This window comes from Etheostoma spectabile, chromosome 10, assembly GCF_008692095.1.
Source record: "Etheostoma spectabile isolate EspeVRDwgs_2016 chromosome 10, UIUC_Espe_1.0, whole genome shotgun sequence".
NCBI classification, from domain to species: Eukaryota; Metazoa; Chordata; class Actinopteri; order Perciformes; family Percidae; genus Etheostoma; species Etheostoma spectabile.
In genome coordinates this window covers 25,307,700-25,333,467 of record NC_045742.1, presented here as the reverse complement: position 1 = coordinate 25,333,467, position 25,768 = coordinate 25,307,700, and the positions used below count along the sequence as shown (strand labels likewise).

The 25,768-nt window shown below is 39.7% G+C and overlaps 1 protein-coding gene across 1 annotated transcript in view; it reads right to left on the bottom strand.

The window, feature by feature from the left end:
• Window positions 1–22,535, bottom strand: part of slc1a4 (solute carrier family 1 member 4) — a 25,673-nt gene extending 3,138 nt beyond the window's left edge. Inside the window, exons 1-7 of the mRNA XM_032527485.1 lie at window positions 21,847–22,535; window positions 15,492–15,534; window positions 13,906–13,971; window positions 4,992–5,158; window positions 4,233–4,466; window positions 2,482–2,676; window positions 1,993–2,127 (exon numbers count right to left, since the gene is read on the bottom strand). Of these exons, the coding sequence (XP_032383376.1) occupies window positions 1,993–2,127; window positions 2,482–2,676; window positions 4,233–4,466; window positions 4,992–5,158; window positions 13,906–13,971; window positions 15,492–15,534; window positions 21,847–22,358 (1,352 nt within the window). The 5' untranslated portion in view covers window positions 22,359–22,535. The remainder of the gene's footprint in view (window positions 1–1,992; window positions 2,128–2,481; window positions 2,677–4,232; window positions 4,467–4,991; window positions 5,159–13,905; window positions 13,972–15,491; window positions 15,535–21,846) is intronic.
• Window positions 22,536–25,768: the final 3,233 nt, after the last annotated feature.

The window sequence follows — 25,768 nt, the reverse complement described above, 5'->3', positions numbered from 1 at the left end:
TCATTAGGAGTAAACCAACCACTACCATCTTTGTGTTTCTGTAGGGTTGTGGTTTCAGTTGTGGTTTTTCCTTTTTTATTTTGTTAATTCATTCCCTGTTTGTTCACTGTTACCTGTCTTTGCTGTAGTCTAGTTCTGTTTTGGTTTCCAGGTTCTCTTCTTGTAGGTTTTTGATGCCTTAGATTCCTGTTTTATTTTGTAGTGCTGTTTCTTCTGTGTCATGTCTTCTTTTACTTCCTGCCTTGTATTTTTTCCGTCCTTTGTGATTGTCTGTGCTGCCCTGATGTGTCTCACCTGCTCATGTAAATGTAAATGTAAATGTAAATGTGCTGTATTTATATAGCGCTTTTCCAGTCTTAACAACTGCTCAAAGCGCTTTTACATCTACAGGAAACATTCACCATTCACACACATTCATACACTGTGGCCGGGGCTGCCGTACAACGTGCCACCTGCTCATCAGGTAAACATTCACACACATTCACACTCCGATGCACAGCACCGGGGGCAACTCGGGGTTCAGTGTCTTGCCCAAGGACACTTCGACAATGACTGCAGGGGCAGGGATCGAACCACCAACCTTCCGATTGGCAGGCAATCGCTCTACCACTGAGCCACAGCCGCTCATCAGCTCACTTGTCCCTTGTTACCATTCTAGTTGCCTTGTGTATTTAGTCTCTGTTCTTTCTTTGTCTGTTGTCTGATCCTTCTCATTTCCTGAGTCATTCCTTGCAGCTCTCCCTGTCCAGTTGTGTTCCTTATAGTTTCTTGTTTTTTTCAGTTTTCAGTGTATTGAATTTTGTTTGGATCTCGGTTGCCAGTTTTTACCTACCTGCTTTTTTATTTTAAGCTGCAGCTTTGTAGCTGTTTTAATTTATTAAACCTTTAATCTTCCTGCCGCCTCTGCGCTCCAAGCCTTGTATTAAACAAGCAGCATTTTCTCATAACGACAACTAAAAGAAAGGGCTGAAAAGACTTTACTTACTCCTTATCTGCGGACGCTGAACTGTCTTCAGATTTTGACTTTTTTTTTTTAAACGACAATAAAACTCAGAATGTCAACACACCACCACAAGCAGAAAAACAGGCCGCTTAATTCCATAGATTTTCATTCTGGATCACTGCCGAAAACTAAAGAAATCCACAGATTTAATTTGGGTATGCTGTCATATCTTATCAGCCAGTAACAGTGGAACAACTAGGCAAAGAAATTATTTCCAATATCCTGTTTGTCGTATATCAAGACATCCATTATTTTAAATCAGATATAAAGGCCCACTGCTATGGAGTTTATTGCCAGCCTTAGGTCGCAGATAAAGAAGTTTTGCATTTCATCCTAAACCTTATGTGGGAATATTCTGTTGATTGAATTTATTGTCTGACTATGACTTGTTTTCCTGTTTGTCTTGTCTTTCTACTTGCTTTATTTTTTAATAAGTGTATAGTTTGTGTGTATTATGTGTTATTTTCCTTTGGTTTAGAATAAGGTGAGGACTCTTTAAAAGGCTTTAAGGTTTCTTTCCTCTTCTACTCTAAAAATGCCTATTTTTTATCACACAGTATGTATTTTATATCCTTGTGTAAATAAACTAAACTTAACTAAACAGTGAATACATGAAATCGTGACAACATAGCACAAGGGCGAGTGTCTTCATAGCTCAGAACAAAAAAGAAATCTGGCGGGACTTTTGAAAGCCAGACCTTTGCACCACCTGGGACCTGTCTTGTGAAACGGATGTAAAGCGTTTATGTATTTTCTGTTTAACCTGCTGATGTGAGTAAGTTTGCACTACTACCCCAAGGCAATACTGCTTGAGGAAAATACAACCAACTTTTACTTTTTTCAAACTGTTTCCCTTCATTTCCCCATTGGCATGCCAGTTGGGGTCCATTTACACTCACTGTAACATTGGCAACGTGTGCAGACGGGATCAAACGCAGCTGTCTGGGTTTTCTAACATAGGTGTCATTGGGTTTACAGGCTTTACTCACACAATCCAGTCAACAGCTAGCATGAGGGACAGGTCGTTGGTCGGCAGGCCAATGGCCTCCAGGATAATGGCGATGGTAATGATGCCACCGGCCGGGATGCCTGCTGCACCGACACTTGAGGCTGTGGCTGTCACCCTAGAAATGATTATGAAATAATCATATGATCATATGACTGATATAGTTGGGCATCATTTTGATTTTAATAATTCTGATTCCAATTCTTCCTTTCAATTCTGGTTCTTATCGATTCTCAATTCTTTGAGAGATGGAGTTGAAACGGGTCACATGCTAAATTTTATTTTGATTCAATGGTAGTTTATATCCATGACTTTCCACTTCCAGGATTTCTGAGGACTATGGTTAACTGCTCATCACATCATTTTTTTAGTACTGCTACTAATACCATTTTAACAGAAGAACGGGAAGTTAACTTTAACAAATATATGGATGGATGGTTGATTCTGGTGTGTTTTCATCTTCTGAACTCACAAGATGGTAAAGATCTGTCCAGCGTTCAGATCAACGTTGTTGAGCTGAGCGATAAAAACAGCAGCGATGCACTGGAATATGGCCGCCCCGTCCATGTTGACAGTGGCCCCGATGGGAAGGATAAAGCGACTGATGCGTTTGTCCACACCATTGTTCTCCTCCACACATTTTATCATAGAGGGAAGAGTTGCTGAACTGGTGAGAAAAAGAGAGAGCCAAATCATTACCATTATAATTAAATAATAGAGATTGTAAGTAAAGCATGAATAAAACTTCAAAAGTTTTTTTGATGATATTGTAGACCCACTAACCCACTAACTATCTCAAAAATACTTGAAAAGCTATTTGTTTTTAAATTTGAAATTGTACTATTAATACAGATGTTAAAATACTAATTGATAATGAAATAATTGAAAGAGTCTATGAAAGAAAATGTCTGGGTGTTGTACTTGACCAGAAACTGTGCTGGAAGCCGCACATTAAATATCTGTTTATGTGTATTGGTATATTAAGCAAAACTAGACAAATATTGAACCTAAATACACTGCATACTCTTTTCTGCACACTTATTTTACCATATATGTTATATTGTTGGGGAAATACCTTTAAAGAGCACCTTGCAAAATATTTGAACATTGCAAAAAAGAGCAATCAGGATAATAAATCACACCGGGTATTATGAGCACACTAATCATCTGTTTTTGAATTTACATTTGCTGAAATTTAGAGACATTGTTACATTCAAAACTGCACAATTTATGTTTAAGGTAAAGAAAATAATTTACCATGTAACATACGTGCAATAATTACTGAAAGAGATGGGGGATATTATCTGTAAATGCTCCAAAGGCTCTAAATGCAACCAATTAACTCATTTTTCTGTGTGCTAGTTATCAATCTTCCCTCTGCAGAAATGTCTTCACCCCTCACCCAAAATGATTTAGCAAATGTTAGCTATACATATTAGCTAGTTGTGTATATACTGTATGTTTCAGTTGTTTGGTCTGGTCTTAGTCTTGGTTCGGTCTTAACCCCTCAAAGTCTTGGTCTTGTCTCGGTCTCGATACACTCTGGTCTTGGTAATGACATGGTCTTGGTTTAGGGACTACAACACTGCCCCTCAGACTTTAAACCGTTCATTGAAATGGTTTAGAAATGCAAACTTTTTTATCCAGAAAGACAGCAGCCTCCCTGTTTACTTGTCTACAGGCCAGTCTTGCCCAGTTGACTTGGTGACACCGCTGCCTGGTGGTGTGTAGGTAGGTGTGGTATGTATTACTACAGAGGAACGAGCAGAGCGGGACAGGCAAATGTCCACACACATTTCTAGATCTCTGTCACGGCAGAAGTGTAGCAATAGTCATGTTTCAAAAGTCGATGATGACTTGATGATGATGTCTGTATTTCCAGCTCTTGGAGTAAAATACTATGTATGCATTTACATTTTTGTCTACCCATTTACAGATCTTTGTAAGCATTTACAGATTTGTCCACACATTTACAAATCTTGATAGACTTGCAAATCTGATTTCAGATTTTAAGATTTCCTTTACATATTTACAATTTGTGAATAGTTTTGCTCATTTATGGCCCATTAGAAGACATTTTACTTGTTTTGTTACCTTCTCCTAATTTCACTGGGATGCACCCCATCTATAAATTAAATTTCTTCCTGATTCTATCAATGAAATGCATATTCCTTTTCCCATTTCAGTACAGTTTATCTGGGACTATGTGATGTGACAGTATACCTGGAACAGGTGGCGAAGGCAGTGGTGAAGGGCGTGATGAGGCCTGACAGGAAACTGAAGGGGTTCTTGCGTGTGAAGCCAAAGTAGATTAGTGGCAGGACGATGCCTCCGTGGATAATGTGGCCCAGGATTGAAGCAAATATGTATTTTCCCAGACTAGTGACCAGAAGAACCACATCTTCCATCTCCACAATCTTACTGCCCACCAGAAACATGATGCCAAAAGGGATGTACCTGAGAGACACGAGGTAAGGATTTATCAGGAAAGAAAAAGTAGAAGGAAAGCAGTAGGAATGTGGGATTTTAACAGTAACAAATTTTTGATCAAGTTTTTTAGAAATATGGGTTTCTCGCCCAGAATTAACATGGATGGTTATATACAAGGTTATTCAGGTAAATAAATGAATTGTATAGGATTTGAAAAAACAATAACAGTTTAGATGGTTTCTAAACAGTATCCTGACTAAACTTTGACATGTACACGTCTGTGATCCACTCAACATCCTCTGATCTTAACTATTGGTCAAAATAAATAAATTTTTTAACAAAAAAAGGTATAATTTCACATAACTGAAGTGTGAATTTGGTGTTAGTGGTGCATATAAGTGACCAAATTGTTTTAGAAAAGCAAAAAAAAATCCTTTTCAATTAATACCCGGAAGGACAACCAGTTCATGGCTGAAGAGAAGAAAATGCAAGGGTTAAACCATATGGTCTTCCAATACCCCTGTAATCCTATCTGCATTTAAGTCTACTCACCACATGATCCAGGACACCAGCACCATGGTGGCCTCGTTGAAAGCGTTGAAGAAACGAATGAGTTCTTCTCCCTCATCTCCCAGCTTCCTAAGCGCCACTCCAAACACCATGGCAAACAACACCAGACCTAGGATGTTCATGCCATCTGCTTCTGTACCAATAGGCACCTGCAACACAACGCAGAGTCCAACTGTAAGAGTCCGAACCAGTGGTGGAATGTAACTAGGTAGATTTGAGGTACTTGTACTTTAATTCAATTCAATTCAATTCAATTCAATTTTATTTATAGTATCAAACAAGAGTTATCTCAAGACACTTTACAGATAGAGTAGGTCTAGACCACACTCCAGAATTTACAAGGACCCAACAGTTCTAGTAGTTCCCTCCAGAGCAAGCAACAGTGCGACAGTGGCGAGGAAAAACTTCCTTTTAGGCAGAAACCTCGGACAGACCCAGGCTCTTGGTAGGCGGCGTTTGACGGGCCGGGTGGGGTTAGAATGAAGAGTGGAAATAACAAAAATCGAAAAAATTAGTAGTTTATAGCAGTTCTTTGTAGTAGTTCCGTCTCTTTCAGCACAGAGCAAGACACTTGTTTTTTTAACACTACATTTCCTTTATTTTTCTGTTTTTTGTTGAAGTTGAAGTAATAATAGTGATAACATAAAGTAATAATTCAATCTACTTTACTTGAGTCTTTTCTTTTCATACCGCTTTCTCCTTCTACTCTTACATTTCAGATAGAAATATTGTACTTTTTACTCCACTACATTCATCTGACAGCTTTTGTTACTTCAAAAATTAAGATTTTTGCAAACAAAAATTCATGTAGTTTATAAAATACAATGTTTTATTATAAATTAAACTAGCCAACAATAAACAGGCCTACAAGTCTAGCTGAAATTATTAGATAATTAAACTAATAATTGAAAGAACTGTTCAGATCGTTTTTTTAGTTTCTAAAATGTAAGTGTTTTTCTGTTGAGTACTATCACTTTTAATACTTTAAGTACATTTTCTTGATGATACATACTTTTACTTAAATATTTTTGCGGAGTATTGTTATAGTGTGGTTTTATATAGTTTACTTAAGTGAAGGATCTGAATACTTCTTCCATCACTGGACCAAACACAGTAAAGAGATTGTGGTAAATAAAAATGTGAAGAACTCTCTGGTTGGTTCAAGTAAAAACATGGACAAATGCAAAACGGAAGACAATGTCTTACTTTTAATATGACTATCATTTCATTAGAAATACCGTCAACCACATCTGCACTGGGAGCAGTTAAAAACTGGCCACTTAGACGCAAAAACAGGTTACTTGGACAGGTTATGTGCAACACGAAGCAAGATTTTACTTTAAGAAAAAAAAAATATATATACCATCCTTGGGCTTATGAAGGCGTTTACAAAAAAATGTAAACAAGAGTCTACAGTCATACAAGCTACCAGCTCTGTTAACTGTACTCTACTGGCACAGTGTGTCTTCGAGCTATGGTTAGCACTCTAATACCCTCACAATGACAATGCTAACATGCCAATGTGTTTTAGCATGCTAATATTTGCTTATTAGCACTAAACACAAAGTGCAACTGAGGCTGATATTAGTTTTGCAGGTAATTTCATAACATATAAGTCAAAGTTTTGGACAAAGCAAAATTTTGAGCAGATGATGTCGCTACATAAAACTCATTGGATCACCTAAGATTCCTCCTACAGGGAACATCAACATCCGTATCAAATTGTGTAATTTCATATTGAACCAGAAATGTCTACCTTATGTGGTGCTAGAGGAAAATTAAGGGGATCACCAGGGGCCTCGTCTAGGAATCATGAATACAGTATCTGTGCGACATTTTGTGCTAATCCATCCAACAGATGCCAAAACATGGCAAACATGAACAAACAAATCTTTTTGAATGACTGTTGAATGTACCGGGTGCTCATGAATGACTTTTACCGCTCATACTGCCCACACAATCGCTGTTGTTGTAGGTTACTGCTCACAATGCCTGCTACGGTGGTGCAGCAGCTCAAAGCATAGGAAGAGGGACAACCACTGAATATGCGAGAACTATTGTCTTGAACAAGAATGTTTTTTCTTTTGCATTGCACATACTATATATTTTTTGCATTCTGCACTCAACCCATTCAGCCTCAAACTTACTGTGGTAATAAAAACCTTTTCTGATTTCTAATGACTGACTCAAGTCATGACAGCAGGCAACTGACTGAACAAGATCAAATGAACCGTTCTCTCGAACTGGGACCTATGGGTAAACAATAAGCGATTGAAGATCAAATAGTTGAGACAGCCTGGCACCTAGACTCACTGAACGAGACCAAATTAACGGTTCACTCGATATAGGATGTTTGCTACTTGCCCCTCAAAAAGAACAACCAATTGTTGGTCAGTGATATTTCTCTAACACAGTATTGAGCTTACAAAGCCTACCCACATACAAGAAGGATGGTGGTGGTGGCTATTTCAGGCTTTATCCCAGCAATGCACATCTGCTAAACTAGACTATGAATTTTGCAAAAAGTATTAAAACTTGAAAGGTTTGATACATTTACATGTTTAGACTCGTGGAAAAAATTCTGGGAAAAGAATTGGTCCACTGCTACAAGACATCTTAATCAAACCCAAAATGTTAAATCAAGATACCTAAAGTCCGTGGGATTCATCCTCTGGAGGCTATGACTGCCTGCCCAATGTGTCATGGCAATCCTTCAACTAGTTGTGGACCAAAGTGGTAAAGAAACCACAGACCATCTGTCTACCATACCATACCGTCATGTAGTGTTAATTTTGTCACCTATTTTTAATTTATTCTTACTCTTAGTCTTCTGCCAAATGTCTTTGTTAGTTTTAGTTATTCACATATGTTTTTTTGTTAGTCAGATGTTAGTTGATTAAAAGTCTTTTCATTTTAGTCTAGTTTTAGTCAAAAGAGCACTCACGTATAAGTTTTAGTCAAAATATTTTATTCTTTTTTTAAAATAAATTATTTCTGAGATTATTTCTGACAACCATTTCAGTCAAATAGTGTTTCACACATCTCAAGTATTGGTTAAATGTCATAATTACCTGACAAAATACACTTGGTAAATGATTTTTGTTGAATGCAACTTTGTTAAAAACATCTGGTTTTATATTGAGCCTTTTCCTTCATGCAGATACAACCGTACACAGACGATGTTAGCTAAGCGCCAGGGCTCCTGGGCTCTACACACGTTGTTCTGTTGACAGCGTTGCATACATTTCTCCAGCTGCTCTGCCACTGTTTAAGAGCAGCTTCTCCAGCACTGCTTTCCTTGCCTGGGCCGGGTCACATCACTACGCGTTGTACACTTCTCCAGCAGGCTAAACCGGGCTTCCTCCCTCCCCCGCCCGCCCCATCGCTACCTGGATGTTTGACCTAGATGAAAAAAGGACACGCCGAATCGCTAGAAGACGCGCATGTGCCCAGCTTAGTGGTGAAAAAATACTGGGAACCAAGCAATTGGCCTGTTTGGAACAGGTACACGCTCCAACGGGTTCTGCATTGTTCTATCTCATGAATAAAAAATTAAGACGATTGTAGATGAAAATGAAGAGAGATTTTATCTTGGTTTTTATTTTATGCAAAAAAAAATGTATCTCGTCTTTTATTCATCAACATTAACACATGTTAATTTAGTCTTAGTCAGCGTTTTTGGACATTGTTGCAGTCTGGTCATCATCAAAAAATAGGTTGTTGGCGAACATATTTAGTCTCGTCTCGTCTGACGAAATTAACACTACAGTCACGACACCCATTAGTATGTGGACTGCTGTTTTGAAGCCTTGTTTTTCGCGATACGGTTGTTTTTTGCAACCGAATGTGAAGATATATGACCAAGCCAGTGTTGTTAATGTTTGCAATGGCGCGTGCCGAAAACGGCCAGGTATTGCAGCCGATATTCATTTGCATTTACGGCAGTACAGAAATTGACAAACTTTCCCTTAAGTTACCAACTAACGCTAGCTTTAGCTAGCTTGGTTGGCATGAAGCTGAACAAGAACTTTTTAGGTAACCAAATTAAACTTGGATTAAGTGAAAACAAACAATGAGAGGGTGTAAGTACAAAAAACACCCGAAAAACAACTTCAGGCTATTTTACTGTTCACAGGGCCATGGATAGCATTGTTAAGCTTCTATGATTGTTTACAGGTGGGTGTGTAGCCACGCCCTAAAGCATCCCCTGCTTTATTGTCTATTTTAAAATAAATGGTACCATACTTTACTAAATAAGCATCATTCTGTATTGAAGACTTGCTTGCTAGCAATTGAGGACATAAACTCATTATAATGTTTGCTGAGGTAATACATAATACCCTATAGAAAGATAGATAGAAACTGAGTTTTTTTAAATTAGGGAGTTACCCCCTGAGGGAAATTAGATAGAATGCGGGTTCAAGGCACTTACACATTGGCTTCACTTGCTTCACCTTGGCAGGTTTGTACATTATTATAATACAGTCTATGGCAGAAACACTTACTGTAGCTTGGACTGGGACCTCATTTGTAGCCTTTCATTATGGAAGTTTGTCAAAACAATAGTGCTGATATATCCCGCAGTAGTTTATACTGCTACAGATTGTGCGTGCGTGCATTGGTCTGGGAGCAGTTGAAGTATTCAGTGAACTGGATGATGGGTAACGAATAAGGACAGGGACAAATCCTGAGTTCATCCCTTTCCGTTGTCAGCTTCATCCCCTGGCACTGGGGGTACTGTCCACCACAATCCACGACAGACAAATCCCATGGGTCAATGCCAAGCTCAGATCCCCCAACTGTTCCCTGATACTGGGTCAGTGGGGGAAAGCCATAGCCACTGGAGACAAGTAGTTCAAGTTAGAAGGTAGTTACTGTATGTTCACAATTTAGCAAATTTGATCATAAAGAAACCTTTGACCCATTACAAAAAAAATGCCATAAAAGTTCTCTAAAAAATGTTAAAACTGTAGTGTGTAGTTTCTGTCTCCCCCATGAGGAATGCTAAGTAATGACAACAAAACTGTTGGCTTATCCACATGACACAAGCCCTCGGTGACCCAGGATTAAAAAAACATGATGGACTCTTCAGAAGAGGTCACTATCTTCACTTGATTGCCGGACAACACAAGTTTCTGAACATAGCCATACTGAGAAATAGAGAGAGTTTTGTGGAGCAGATAGTCTTAATTAGCTTTGTATTACGTTTTTCTTCAACAGTCTATATCTCATTGTCCATATGTTACTCTGTGTCTGATCTCCTGCCTCTCCTTCTGACAAACAAACAAACTCATCATGCACTCATCTATATGATCCAACATCCACTACATGGAACAGGCCCTGTGCCAGGCTGTTTGTTCCCTGCTTAGACTGCCACATTAACTGTCATGGGGGGTTGGATTTGTTCACACACTTTACAAAGATTTATTAAAAGCTTGTTTCTTTACACATTTGTGTTATGTTGGTATGTGCATTTGAACAAAATAGTGTACCAGAGAAATAAAACGTTGCCGTTTCATCCCATATTTAGACCTAAAATATAATATATCCAGCTACAAAAAAGCCTGAAAGTCAGAAGTTAGAATGGAAGTGCAAAGAGTCGTTCCTATAAAGATGATACGCCGTCTCGTCACATTGGTGTAACCTGGCAGGTTTCAGAATGTTGCAGACCTGAACATTTTAACCCGTTTCATCGTGAATCTTTGGTCTGAAGTGGGAAAAGAGTCAACTTGGAGATTGTTGGGCTCCTTCGATCGTAGCATTGAATATTCAACTATTCGGAGGCTCGTCTACCCGTGTCCATCCTCATTAGAATGCCAAACCATAACTCTAAATTTATTTACTACAAATAAATGTATTTTCTTAATAGTGAGAAATCTCCCCACAAGAAGGGAATAATCCAAATTTTAGAGAAGGGTCAACGTTTTTTTAAGCCAAGGACCCCTTAACTGAGAGAGATGGATCAGGGACCCTCTCCTACATATATTTACTACTTATATGGTAATATTTTATAAATCATGTTTTAATGTTAAACATTAAATTGAAAGAACAGGCAATCCTTGGGATTAGCTGTATCTGTGTATCTGTGATTTACATTTGCTAATATTAAGACATTTAAATTTTTTTTATAAACTTCATTAATTAATTAACAATCATTTGTGACAAATGATTAGCATGATGTTGTTGAAGCTAATACTGTGTGAGGCTTGGTCAAATTAAGTGGTTATCTTCAAAAAATTACATTTTAGCATGGTACATGCTAAGCTGTGGGAGAGGAAACCTAATATTAACGAGTTGTCTGAACTTTAGTATGTATTTTTGCGTTGGACTCGGACTGGGGAGTTTGTCCTCCATTTCTTGCGTAGTTGCTCTACAAAGAGACCACTTCATGGTGTGGAAAGGAGTAATGTAGTAATCTCTTCCAATGTATATATGATACTGTATGTGAGTATTGCATTTGGGCAGACTAGAATATCCTTTAACATAACAGTTTTTGGTGATAAAGGTTGAATAAACGAAACTGTGTTTGACTAAGATTATTTCAGTACCAATTCTGTGGCTGGTTCAAGTTTCATTCACTGCACCCTGGAGACAGAAGTCCACAAGAAGCTGCAGAATTCTCTCTGACCAGAACGAGCTTCTGGCCAGGGTTTAATACGTTAAGTTCATAGGAAACAACAGAATAAACAAAAGCTGAAAAGACATTCAACTCTTATGTATGACTGAGTAGATTTGCAGAGACTCAATATTGCCGCATCAAAGCAGAGGTGCTTAGAATGTAAACTAATTCGGAGCCTGACTGGACTCTAAACAAAGGGTCTCCCTCATTGATTGAAGTGAAAATGCTTCCTCTTAACACTAATGCCAACCTTACATCAAACAACTTTTCAAGAGATTCCACTGTCGCAGGCTAATTTCTAATATCGGAACAAAATTTTGAGTCTTAATCGTTTGGTGTAAGCTGGTCATAAAACTCATTCCCAGTCATTCTTTTTCCAATCTTGACTTTCTGTGTTTGATATTATCGTAAGTTTTCTCGGTAGTGAAGGACGCACCATGCGGCTAGAATCAGTGTCATTCATGGTTTCTATGGTTTCTAAGCTAAACACTAATGAGGGAAAGTTGCCAATTTTCAACCCTTCTGAAGGGCGCCATCCAACGGGAGTTTTACCGGCAGGTAAGCCTCTTGGTACTGCTGCCATTCATCTGCCTGTACGGCAGAACAGACAATCAGCAACGTTGGGTCGTCTGGGCAGCTCACCTGGTATAGCACGCACCCCATGTACAGAGGATCAGTCCTCCCTGTAGTGGCCACAGGTTCAGTTCCAACGTGCAGCCCTTAACTGCATGTCATTCCCCCTCTCTCACCCCTTAATGTCTAAGCTGTGCTCTCAACTAAAGGCCTAAAATGCAAAGGAAAAACATTTAAATCGTCAAACAACTTGGTTGACTTTTTCTAAACAAATCTAGATGTGCTCTTGCAATTTGAGACCTTGTAAGACCTCCAGTCTTTATAATCTTATGCCAGTCTTTAACGTTAGATGTGAGAGGGTGTCAGTCTTTTCAAAGTCAATTCAAAGTCTTTAAAGTTTTTAAATTTACCAACAAATCAGATTTTCCACAAGCCATTTTTTTCCCAGGGAAAATAAAACAGATTATGAGTGTAGCTGGATTGAAGAATGTGAATTCTTTAAAAATATTTGGGTTGATGGCTGGCAGATATACATTAAAATATATACATTTACATTTACTTTATTGTTGAAAAATATCCCCATGTTTTTTTTCCTAGCTAACTTTACTAATTTATTTCAGCTCCTCTGGTTTGTTTTGTTGGTTTCCAAGCCAAATGCACACCAAACCGCCCAAATGTATTGCAGGAAAACAGACCAATCTGTAAACACTGACTTGTTAGTTTGTTTCTGCAGCTTTGCAATATAAATAGACGCTGAGCTTCATTCATCAACGGAAAAAATGGCTGGTAACTTTAAAATGTTATACCAGCCAATTCTAACCTGCGGCCATTAGCTGCATGTCATTCCCCCTCTCTCTCCCCTTTCATGTCTAAGCTGTCCTCTCAACTAAAGGCCTAAAATGCAAAGGAAAAACATTTAATGGCATTTTTACTGCCACTTGGCGGGTGTCAATTTAAAATGCTCAAATTATGAAAAAAATCACTTTTTCTGGGATTTGTTATTTTGTGTCTCTGGTGGCTAAACGTAGCACATTATAGCGCTAGCATGCTAGCTCATTCTCAATGGCAAAACACTGCTACAACACCCACTAGTTAAGTTGGAGAAAGAATTATCTAGCTGATGGGATCTTACCTAGCTACTGAGCATGTGCAACTCCCAACAAAGATAGTATAAAAGTGAGATGTCTCACTTTGTAGCTAAAACAGAGACCTAAACACACAGGGTGGAAACAGGATCTGCAGCAATGTGCAGTACAACAAAAATATGTTTTTTGAAAATGAAACCATGTAAACCTATACTGGTACAACCTCAAAATACAATTGAAAATGAGCATAATGTGGGTGTTTTAAAGCCCTGAATTTTGTTCAATAATAAGTAATTGCTAATATTATTCTACTACATGAGTAACCAACCTTAAATCCCTTCTCCCTAAACCAGGTCATCCATTAGTCTCTCACATAGTGCTCATGCAGTGAGATTGCTCACTGTATTGACTCATTTGACACTAAAAAGCTTCTCAGAGCAAACATGTTCTCCAAGAATAAACAGTGACTTCCCCTCCTGTTTTCAATTTGGCAGACATGTAGACACAGATTAAAGCAATTTTCCTTTCAAAGATGCAATGGATAGCATTTTACACATCACACGTGTTAAGTGAATGTGTATGTGATTGTGTGTATGCATGGGATGTGCCCTGTTCATACCTTTTGATAGAGGGCGGTCCCATTGGTGTCGTTCCCTACAGCAACCATCTTGTAGTCAGTGGCATACTGCAACATAAACGAAAGAAAAACTTAATTTTGTTTGATGCTTTTCAGTCATTCATTGTTGTTTAGTACATATTGGCATTTACCACAAGACTCGCCCCAGAAAACATCATGTTGATAGACACATTTTGGACAGGGCCAGGCTAGCTGTTTTCCAAGGCTTCCAGTCTTTATGCTAAGCTAAGATTACTGCCTATCAGCTCCACATCTGTACCAGACAGGAGAGAGGTATTGCTATTCTTCTCTAACTCTCAGAAATACAGTGAAATGTTTTTCCCAAAATGTCAAACTACTCTTTTCATTTCTAAATATTTCATCATTTAGAGAAGCACTTATGTCAAGTGAAAACCTCAAATGAAAGATAAAGGTTTTTTGATGGTTAAGAAGATGTGTTTATTGAAAACCTTTTCAAATAAAATGATAATCTTTGCGTAGAGATGCATAGTGAATTTATTATTACACATTTTTCAGTGTTCATAAACTATGTTTGGCTAAAAATGGTGAAGGAATGACAATTCTTAAGAACATTGTCTGTGCATTGCTCTCATAAGGAATGCAGCCTGTGCACGGAGTTAGGGGCCAGTTTGACACTGTGCATTAAAGTTCAGCCAGTCTTTCAGCAGTAAAGGAGACAGCCAGCACTGCAACAATGCCGCCTCTCTCTCTCTCTCTACATTTCTTTAAACGGCCCTCTAGGATAAAGGTTACCAACCCAACATCTTGATAGATCTATGGACTTTAAATGAGGCTATACTTGCAGGTTTTTGAAACATACTTGGGCATGCAGAGTTACTTAACCATAGTCGTAAAACTAAAAAAGACAACCTTGCCCATAATCTAAATCTTACACTTAATTTATTTAAATGTCTCTTTAAGCATCAAGCTGCTGTCATGTCGGGTGAATCTCCCCTCTTCTCTGCTTTCTTGGTTTAATCCACAATTGGGCCTATACCACAGGGGCTGCCACAGTAGTTCATGGTGACTATTGAACTCTGTGACCTGGCTGCACTTTGAAAGCCCATTTCCGCTCTCTGTGAGAAGTCACTAATTTTTGTGTGAGTTTATAATTCACTGGCCTTTGTATCCCCGTATCGTCAAATATTGAACTTTCCTGGCTCTTATTTTAGCCTCAACGGACACAGTTAGAATTCGAGGAAGTGGAGCGAGCTGTGTTCAATTGCCGTGATGCGAGGTGGGTTGCTAGGCTGGCTGGAATGGAATGGTTTCGCCATGGTAACGGCTGGTAAGGGACAAGGAAAAGAAGTGTTTTGGGGGGGGGGTTGCAGTGGTCTCTATTCTGGACATCTACTCATTAAGAGGCATTATGAGGCTCTCAGTGCTACAGCAGATTTACAGCCGCTGTAAATGAACATGGAGGGGCATTCGCGTGGTTGGTGATATAAATTCTAATGTTTAATTAAGACACAGATAGTGAGGAGAAACAGACAAAAGGGGTATTGGTAAAAAAAAAAAAAAAAAAGTGTGGAAAATATGGTGTGGTGAAGTAAGGTGCCGGCACTCACAGAACGGAAAGCAGCAGCCACCAAGTTTGCTGGGAATAAATTCCTGAGAAAAAAAGAAAAAAATCAGAATTCAGAAAATGCTCTTTGATGTTTTGAATTGCAACAACTCAACACTATAGGCTCAGAAAGTCTTTGGAAACCATGTGGGTAACCCAATCTGAATGATAAATTGTTCACAGGATTGGTTTGTCATCACACATTCCGTACAGTTTGGCTGTTCTCCCAGGATCTTCCATAAAGCCCAGTGTTCTCTAAATTCCCTGACAGAGCAGTTGTTCTGGCACTGATCTAGAGTCTGCTTCATCCTTTATTAAAACAAATCATACATGTCAATGCTCTTCCTGGACGTTTCACTTTATTTATTTACTTTTCACTTTCCCTTTATTTTACATTCAAACTGAGAGATTTTCTTTATCAAAAGCCATTTACGAAAAGTAACGTGTATATATATAGTTGGTCAGGAGCTTACACACTTTGGCTGTAGCCTGTATATTTTGTAAAATATAAAAGAATACCTACATTTTGAACGTAACAGAATCAAGATCTCCACAAGCGAGGTAAACAAAAATGTGTTTTTTTTTTGAGGCAAGATCATTTGTTCTGCAAACATTTTCTCTCCCTTGGTCACATACAGTATTATAAGGAGTAATCTAATATTATCTAGTGTGCAACATTTGGTCAGAGCAGTGAAGGCCTCCCCAATGACCTGGCATGTTTACCATGCTACCGTGTTAGTTTAGCATCTCAGCTAACGTGTTCGCTAACATTTGCTTTTTAGCACTAGGCATTTGACTAAAAACCCCAAATGTCAACCTCATGGTGGTGCTAGATAAAACAAAGTCAAAAGATGACCAAAGTCAGTTGGTGTAATCCTCCAGGAAACATGAATATCTGTACAAACATGTCACTGCAATACATCAAATTAGAGCTGGGCAATATATCAATATTATATTGATATATTTGACTAAATAGCGTCTTTGATTTGCAATATGGCATAAGTATGGTCCTTCCTTGGTTTTAAAGGCTGCATTACTGCAAAGTGATGTACTTTTCTGAATCAGACTGTTCTATTATTATTTGCCTTTACCTACTAGGTCATTGTATCCACAACAGCATATTGAGGATTATTTATCTAAAATCTCATTGGTAAAATGTTTTGTAAAAGCACCAATTGTCAACCCTAAAATTTCATCACAATATTGACATAGAGGTATTTAGTCAAGAATATTGTGATATCTGATTTTCTCCATATCACGAAGCTTTAGATCAGATAGTGGTTGAGATATTTCCATTTGGACCAAAGCGGTGGACCTAAACAAATATCAGAGACAACCTGAAAGAAAGAATACGTCTGCACATTGTTAAGACAAATGGAACCCCATATACATGAAGGGCTTGTTGGACTACTTTAAAAAAATTTTTAAATACAATTATTTTTAAGCATTTTGAAGTTTATCATTTCTAAATCTATTATGACAACTTTTACCTTGAAGGTCCTTTTGCACAGGGACCATGCTGGGTTTATTTTCACAACAGTTAAATAAGCATACAGGGTTACATACTGGGAGCCTGCATTTGTGTGTGTGTGTTGTAACTTTGTCCTCAGTGGCTGTATTGAGCAAAGAAATACAGACTTTGCTCCCATCCATTCCCATGGCCAGACCACAGCCAGGCAATTCAGTGCATAACCTCATGATCCCAGTCAACTCTGCCTTCAGTCCAGAGCCAATGTTGCTTCAGCTGTTAAAATATGTCAGCTACACCAGGCACAACGGCAGGTAGTAGGGCTGCTGGAACGAATACCAAAACTCAAATATCATTTTAATAGTAAAAAAAATCAATACTATTCAAACGCTGAAATTAATTTTCAAATGTGATTTTTTTTATGATATGTTGGCCAAGCTAATCTACTTCTTCTCACCTTGACCTACCCGCATGTGTCACTCATGTCACATCTTATGAACACTAAGTTTGCTTGAGTGGTGAAACAAAAGGCTTTCTTTGTGTTAGAATTTTGAATTCAGTAGATTTATGAGGACTGCTCCTTAAGGTTGTGACACACCAACCCGATTATTGGCCGTCGGACAGTCTGTCGAGGTCGGTGACTCGAGTGTTCGGTGTGTTCCGTGGCGTGGTCTGTCCAGAGTGGTCCGAAGGGGCCGTCGGCCTTCATTTTGGCTGACCTGACATGCTCAGTTGGAAGGCAGGCACTGCCGGCAATCGGACTCAAATGACCAATCTGATTGGTGGAGCGCAAAAAATGCTCGGAAACGAGAAGCGAGGTGACGTGACTAGAGTCTCTCAAAATCTGACAAAAATCTTTTAAATTGACATTCGCGATCTGAAAAGAAGACAGATTCATCAACTGCATGACAGCAGAAAATGCAGAAAGTACATGTTATGTACTTCTGGACAAATGATGTACAGTATGTATGATGTATGCATGTCTTGTTTGAATTTATTTGGGAGTGTGGATCTTTTATTGCAGAGTTTGAATAAGTAAAAATACATGTTCATTTCATCAACGCTGGGAGCAGACGTTTAAGAGAATGGAGGTTATCTTGGAATAATGTTTAGGGACCATCCTTTAATCCTCTAAACCTACCCCACTAGATTATTTCTACTTCACACATAAACTTTAAGGTCCAATATGTAATATATTTACTGTAATAAATCCAAAAATGACCACAATGTGACATCAGATATTAATGAAATATGCTAAGTTGAAATGCGATTTTTTTCTGACAACAATGCTAAAGCCAGTATTTTCTCCTTTTGAAATTTCCGTTCCGTGACATAATTTCTGTTTTTATAATTTCTGTTATTATCAACTGCCCAGTTTGACAGCCAGGCTGGGTTGCCAGATATACAGTACCTGTAAAAACGTAGACCCAGAACGCTACAGCTGTAACGTTAGTACAGCTATGAAAAAAGCAAACAAACGAACGGGATCACGGAGATAGATACTACCCGACCTAAACAGGTGAGCATTAGCTTCAGGCTAATTTGTCACGGCTACTAGGGATGGACATTTTATGTCATTTAGCATTTCTGTACTCACATACAATTATATAGTATTGAGTTGGTTACTTGCAAAAAAAACTTTACACAGCCAGTAAAGTGATTCTGACTGGTCCAGGGTGACCAAATTAGTTAAATTTAACTTTGGCAAAACAACCGTGTAGCCTGTTCTACGGCCGTAGACCACCAACTGTTTGTCATTTTAATCTGTCAGTCGGGTGGAGAGGACGGAAAGGTAGTGGTGTTTTTTAGGCGGTTCTTGCCGTAATTTCAGACAAGAAAGTGTGTCTGTCAGCTGGGTGCAGAGCTCTGTGTGAGCCTGGGGTTTTACAACTGTCAACTTAGCCAGCATCTGACGCTAGCTACTCCGCTGTGCTGTGAAGTAATGGCTGGCTATGTGAGACAAGCGTCTAGCTTCATTGTTGTGGATGCTTTCTCTGAGAAGGGGGCGGGGGAGACTGTTCTCTCAATTATTTTTAAACTATTTTGTTAACTATTTTATTTTTATTTTTTGGGCTTTTTATGGCCTTTAATCGACAGGATAGCTTGAAGACAGGTAAGTGGAGAGAGAGGGGGGACGCATGCAGCAAAGGGCTGCAGTGGGATTCGAACGCGGGCCGCTGCCAAGGCCTCGGCCTACATGGAGGGCACACTGGCTGAGCTAGAGGTCGCCCCAGCAGTAACTACTTTAAGCACTAGCTGTCAGTATTACATATTGCACCTTTAAAGTGAGATTCTGAGACCTGTTTGTCCATGTAATGAGAGTGTGTGGACAGAGAGATCAAATACATTCCTCACAGAGAAAAGGAGCAACGGATTAGGACAATAATTGGACTTGAGCATCATATCCAAGAAGCAATATAATCCCAGGTTCTTCCAAAGTTCACCACTTTCATCCCCAGACTGGTATACATCTCTGGGGAAACAATGAGTACTACGTGGATGAAAATAATCAAAGTCAAAGAGTCTAAACTGCAGCTTTAGACCAAATGCATCAGCAAGAAGAATAAGAGTTCAGAGTTCAGTTCCTGAAATGTTTTGAGCAACCTGACTCAACCGAGTAAAAGACTGAGAAAAACCGCAGCCTGTCCATCTGCTATTGTAATAAGGGAGAAATGCTGACAGCAGCGGACAGTGTTTAGTTTGTACAGTGCACGGGGGGTTATCCCTCCACCTCTTTTCCCTTCCTCAAAATACACTCCACTCTTCCAACAGCTGTCAGCTTTCCCTGACACTGTGGGAACTTATTATTAGGACTGCTCCTGACTGAGTTTCTGAACAGACTGAACAGACCAGTAGCTGGTATTTCCTGGACATAAATACTTGGTTGTGTATGTACTAATAACATCAACAAGATGGCATTTAATAAGGAGGACAGACCAACGGGGAGCTCAAGATACTGGCTGTCTGTCTTATTTCTACATGGAAATTATTGTTTTTGTTTTGTGCCCTTTTTTTCTGTCACTGATCATTGAGGGTTTTTTCTATATTTATTTTATCTTTTGATGTGTGGTTGTTAATTGATTTTTTCGGTTTGTTTTTGTGAAATGTATTTTCATGTGGATTAAAAAAATAAGATGGCATTGATGAGGCTTGACGCCCCCCCACCACCATACCCACCCTGCTCCTAAAAGTAAAATGCTGCCACTGCCACACAGCCAACATTCTTAAAATTGGCAACCAAATGAGGTAAAAAGTCCACTTGATCTGGACATATATGTCTGCAAACGTCCACTATGCAATGGTCCTTTTCCCTTTCCACTCAAGACACAAAACTAGTAGAAAAGCATGACTAAGTGGCATTTCTGCATTGCATTATGCTGCATGCTGAACTCAGTGATGGGAGAAGTATTCAGATAATTTCCTAAAGTAAAAATAGCAATACAACAAGTAGCCTACAAGTACCTGAACATTAATACTTAGTTACTTTCTCCGGAATACTATAACGGCTGGACTCCAATTGTAAAGCTTAGCACAACAGAGCATAGTGCAATAAATACACTAGCACTTTAATTCTTACAGTCACTTTTAAGATGTTGTGTTGTCTGTATATACATATGTGTCCTTCCTTCGTGTCCTAGGATGTCTTCATTTTATGTCCATTTTAGAATGGTATCTTTGTTACATGTTTGAGTTGTGAAGCAACACATTGCAGTGTATTCTATTCTATTCTACTGCTGACTGATCTTAAGTGAAGGAAAGGATTTGAGTCACTGCTACTCCAAGAAAGCCAATTCAGCGGTTATGGATGCTGGAAAGTCTGTAGTAACGGTCATGCAACAAAATCTGAGAATCTCTTTTCTATCCCGGCAAAACTGGTATTGTAACTGAAATTTCTCTGTAATATATATTGATATATATTGATTGACATATTGAATCAGAAATGTCATCAAATCCGGACCTTGTGAATCAGAATCAAATCATTACAATCAATAAACATTACATCAATACAAATCAGCCCTACTTTGAATAGCAAATCAAGGCAGTTTTAGGTATTTAACCAACACACACCCATAGTAATGATAATTCTCTACGCACACTGATACACTGACAGGAACCAGAGCTGAAAATCTGACCTAACTGAACAAACGTCAATAACTGCAGGTTACGCTGACCTCCTCTGTAATGTCATTCATTAACCATATACAGGTAAAGTCACACTGAGTAAGTTGGATGTTTTAAATTGTGCGCCAGTGCATGTAATGCTCCCACCAGTCCGTGTCTTTCTGAGTGTGTGTGCGCCTCGGATGGCTCCATGCTCCGAGCCGCTTATGGTCAGTGGTGGAAAGTACATTTACTCAAGTACTTTACTTAAGTACAAATTTGAGGAGCTTGTACTTAACTAGAGTCTTTTCTTTTCATGCAACTTTCTACAATCACTGCATATCAGAGAGAAATATTGTACTATTTACTCTATTAGAATCATCTGACAGCTTTAGTTACTACTTACTTTACAAATTATTATGTTTGCACACAAAACACATAAAATGCTATGTTTTCTTATAAATAAACTACCCAACAATATAAGGGCCTAATCATTTCCTGCATTGAGTAGGCCTAATACTTTAAGTATGTTTTCCTGATGATAAGCTGATTTACGTACTTTTAGCTAAGTAACATTTTCAATGGAGGACTTTTACTGTAACATAGTATGTTTACAGTGTGGTAGCCTGTTAGTAGTAGATCTGAATACTCCTTCAACCATGCAATTGGTCCCAACAATTCCCCTGCTGCAACACCACACCAATCTGCTTCCTCCTCAACAGTTCCCTTTATGAGTGTGTTACAGTTTGACATTGTTAAAGTGATGCCAGTGTTGCCACAGTAACGGTACCTGGCCAGGTCTAAGAAGGAGTCCGCGGTCTCCTTGTTGCTGCTGACGCTCTCCAGCCCCAGGCTGTTGGTGTTCAGGGCTCCGGCGCCCACGCCGGGTTTGATGATGAAAGCCAGGGCCACCCCGATCCCAGAGGCGATCAGCGTGGTCACCAGGAAGTAGGCGACCGCGATGCCCCCCAGCTTGCCCAGGGAGCGAGTGTCCAGGCTGGCGGCGCCGGACACGAGGCTGCACACAACCAGGGGCAGGATGATCATCTTCAGCATCCGGAGGAGCATCTCTCCGGGGAAGGCGAAGTAGGTCATCTGCGCCTTGGTCAGGTCCATTTTTCGGACCATCATCCCGAGCCCGATGCCCACCAGCACCCCCGAAACCGTCATGATTACCAGCAGGTTCTTTCCCAGGAACTCCATCAGCTTCTCCCTGAAGCTCTTCCGCGCGCTTTTCTCCAGGATCCGATCGGTGGACGCCGAGCTGGGCATGTGCCCGTTGATCGCGCTCTTTTTCTCCATCTTTTTCCTCTTTGGAGCGGCGTGGGAAGCTCAGTCCGGTCCAGGCAGGTTGGTTGGATGCACACACACGCACACACACACGTTGGGCGCACGCACTCAGCTGTGTGAAGGCTGGTCTGGTGTGTGAAGGCTGAGTGCAGAGTGGAGAGAGAGCCAATGGAGAATGAGCGACGACACAAAAAGCCACTGGAACATGCGCACAGAAGCCGGTACTTTATAGCAAGAGCAAATGATGCAAGAGCAGGAGAGATTTCAAGCCAAGCGCTCTGGCAATGGGGCACACATTCCTTCCCTGTGTAATGAATAAATGGGATGATAAAATCAGCAGAAGACTTCATTTTTCTGTGTCTTCTTCTGATCTTTCTCTCCCTTTCTCTGTCCTTTATAGGCTACAAACTAACAATATCTCATATATCATGTATATTCTCAGTTACCAAAAGCATCAGATTGATAAGGATAGTTTTCCTCATTGTAATGCTTTCACAAACTGGTCAGCAGGGCCGTAAAACAAAATTCTGGGCCATGTAGAATAGGCCTGGCAAACCCGGTTCCTTTTACGGATTGGGGTTATTCTGAGTCACTCACCTAACTTGAGTCAGTACTGCTAGGAATAAGAAAACTTAGCCACCTCAAGCAGCTGCTCACAGAGCCATTTGAGCCAGACTGTGTATTTGTTGTCTTAATTTAGTGTGACCAACCAATTCATAGGCTTTCAATATAGACATATATCGACTGCATGCTCAACCTAATTACATTTTAACAGAATACATTTATACCCCAGACCTACAGTAGGCCTAGCTAGGCTACGTGCAGAAAATTGTATGTTACTTCAGAAGTGAAAAATGGCTTTTGTTGTTTGCTTTACTCTGAGCTCGAGCAGAGACTTCACCCACTCGTCTGAATCAGATCCACTCATAGCCGGCTGATTTGCGGGATTCCCTGACTCGCGCGAGAGCTCACGCATCATTGAGGACATCGAGTTGTCTGCAAGCCGAGCCCGAGCCGTGAGCCGAGGCGAGCTTGCAATGTTTCAGACTGTCTGCTCGACCTAATTGCATGTTAACATACTACTTTCATACACCCAAACCTACTGTAGGCCTAGCTAGGCCACGTGCAGAACATCGGATGTTATTTCAGAAGTGAAAAATGGCTTTTGTTGTTGATTTGCTTTACTCTGAACTCTGCTTTACTTTTTCGTCTGAATCATGAAATGTTTAACGTTCATTGTATACTTGACACTTTATCATCACGGGTTGTTTTTGACACAATGCCACAAAATCTTTATCAACTATTTACTAATTTAGGTAATACCTTAAAGATGCCGTGCCACACAAAACTGTTTTTATTTGCATTTTTTTTTTTTAAATATGTTTGTGTTATGTGGTGAATGTGAAGATGAACGGCTACCTCCTCTGTCAGCTCTAGCCACTGAACAGAAATAAGTGGAGAAATCAGGCCAATCACAACATCTGGTCAGTCTGATGTCATGTTGCCTGAGCTCATTACTATTCATGAGCTCGCCCAGTTGAGCTGGGTAAAAGATGCTGATAGCCAGGCTCTCATTGGCTAGCTGTAAGCCAATCAGAGTTAAGCAGCTTAGCTCATTGAATATTAAAGCAACACTAGAAATGATTTTGGAAACATTATTTTAAGTTACAAAACGTTCTGTAGTGTTGCTTTAATGAGAACTACGTTAAAATGGCTTGAAACCAGGTGACCAAAGCATTTTTTCCACAAAATATGTTACAGCGTCCATGGTAGAACTTCAGACGTTACCACAAAGTAATGACATACGTGTAGAAATGAATGCAGCTTTTTTAAGTATTACCAATATCTTTGTAAGCCTCCGTGATTATGTTGTGCATTTACTATTTCAGTGAAGTGGAGGAATTCTGCAGACAATTGGAAAAACAAATGAGAAATGAAGAAAGACCACTCAATTTAAAGGCAGTGCTCTTCTACTTAAACATGGGGCTTCAATACTGAAGGGTCAACATAAGTCAAACGTTAATAAAATGTATATCTATTGCTTTTTTGCATGTCTGTCTGTCTCTCTTGCAAAAATAATTGAGACTGTTGAACGTGTTTGATTATGTGAAGAACTGTTTGTCTGTGGTTCATGTGGAAATGCCAAAAATTTAAATTCAATTCAATACAATTTTATTCATAGGATCAAATCATAACAAGAGTTATCTCAAGACACTTTACAGATTTTTTTTTCTGGTGGGTTGTGAAATTTGTTTTATACATTGTTTTCAATTTAAATGCGTTTAAAGAGGACATCTTTATTTTACCTGTTAATATTGCACAACATGCAACTCTTAGCAACTAAGTTGAATCACAAGACAGAAAGTAGTATCCTGGTGGAAAAACCTTTTTTACATGTAATATTTGGACAGAAAATAGCTTTTTGGTGAAATAAACCTTTTTAAAATTTAAAAAAGTAGGGTCCTAGAAATGCAGTCCTGAAAACGTAGCCTCCCGTACGGCGCTGTAGTAATGGAAAAACTAGGGTCTGGGAAATTAGGTAGTATGAATGCAGTCCTGCAAATGCAGCCTCCCCCCCCCCAGATGCATCAGAAACAGAATCAGGATCAGCATTATAGCACGACAGAGCTACAAGACATACAAACCAACAACATAATGCACAAGACTACACACGGTTCATGTGGATGCATGAAGGAATTTTGTGGTGACTCGGGAGGATGGGAAAAACAAACAAAAAGAGACCGAGGCAGTCAGACGGAGAGCGGGGGGGGGGGGGGGATAGGGGAGGGGATGTATGGTGTGGAGTGAGAGGTGTGTGTGTGTGTATGTGTGTGTGCGTGTAGTATGAAGCGTCAGACTGTCCAAGTTGTTAGAGAGTTCAGTTCATTCGGCCTTGAGGAGATAAGACAATGCACAGGAGTTGATAGTAGTGAAGCTGCCGGCTGTTTACCCGCTCGGGTGAAGGACGGGGGGCATAGACCACAATTTCACTCCAATTTAGGTTGATTTGGCAAAATTTGTCCAAATCAATGTCCGTAAATCTATTCCACTCGTCATCTAATTCATGAAGTGCCCTTTGCGCCCCCCCAGACCGGTCTGAGATGTTACTAGACAGTTCACTGGACTGGGCAGCCCTCAGATGTAAAACCTTCATCCTCTCAATCACTCCATGTAGGCACTCTTTAAGTTCCCCAGACAGCTTGTGGGTAAATTTGCTGGCGGCTGTCTTACCAATTTTCCGATAAGTCAGGGAGACCCCAAGGCCGATGATCAGGGGTCCCACCAACAGAATTCCAATTATCCAAATAACGTCTTCCACAGTGAAAACGTCCAGGCAGACCGCTTGCCAATTCTCCAGGAATCAGGAGCGTAGCCTGCAGGGAATGTCCCGCTGGGGCAGATCAGCCCACCCGGTAAGGCAT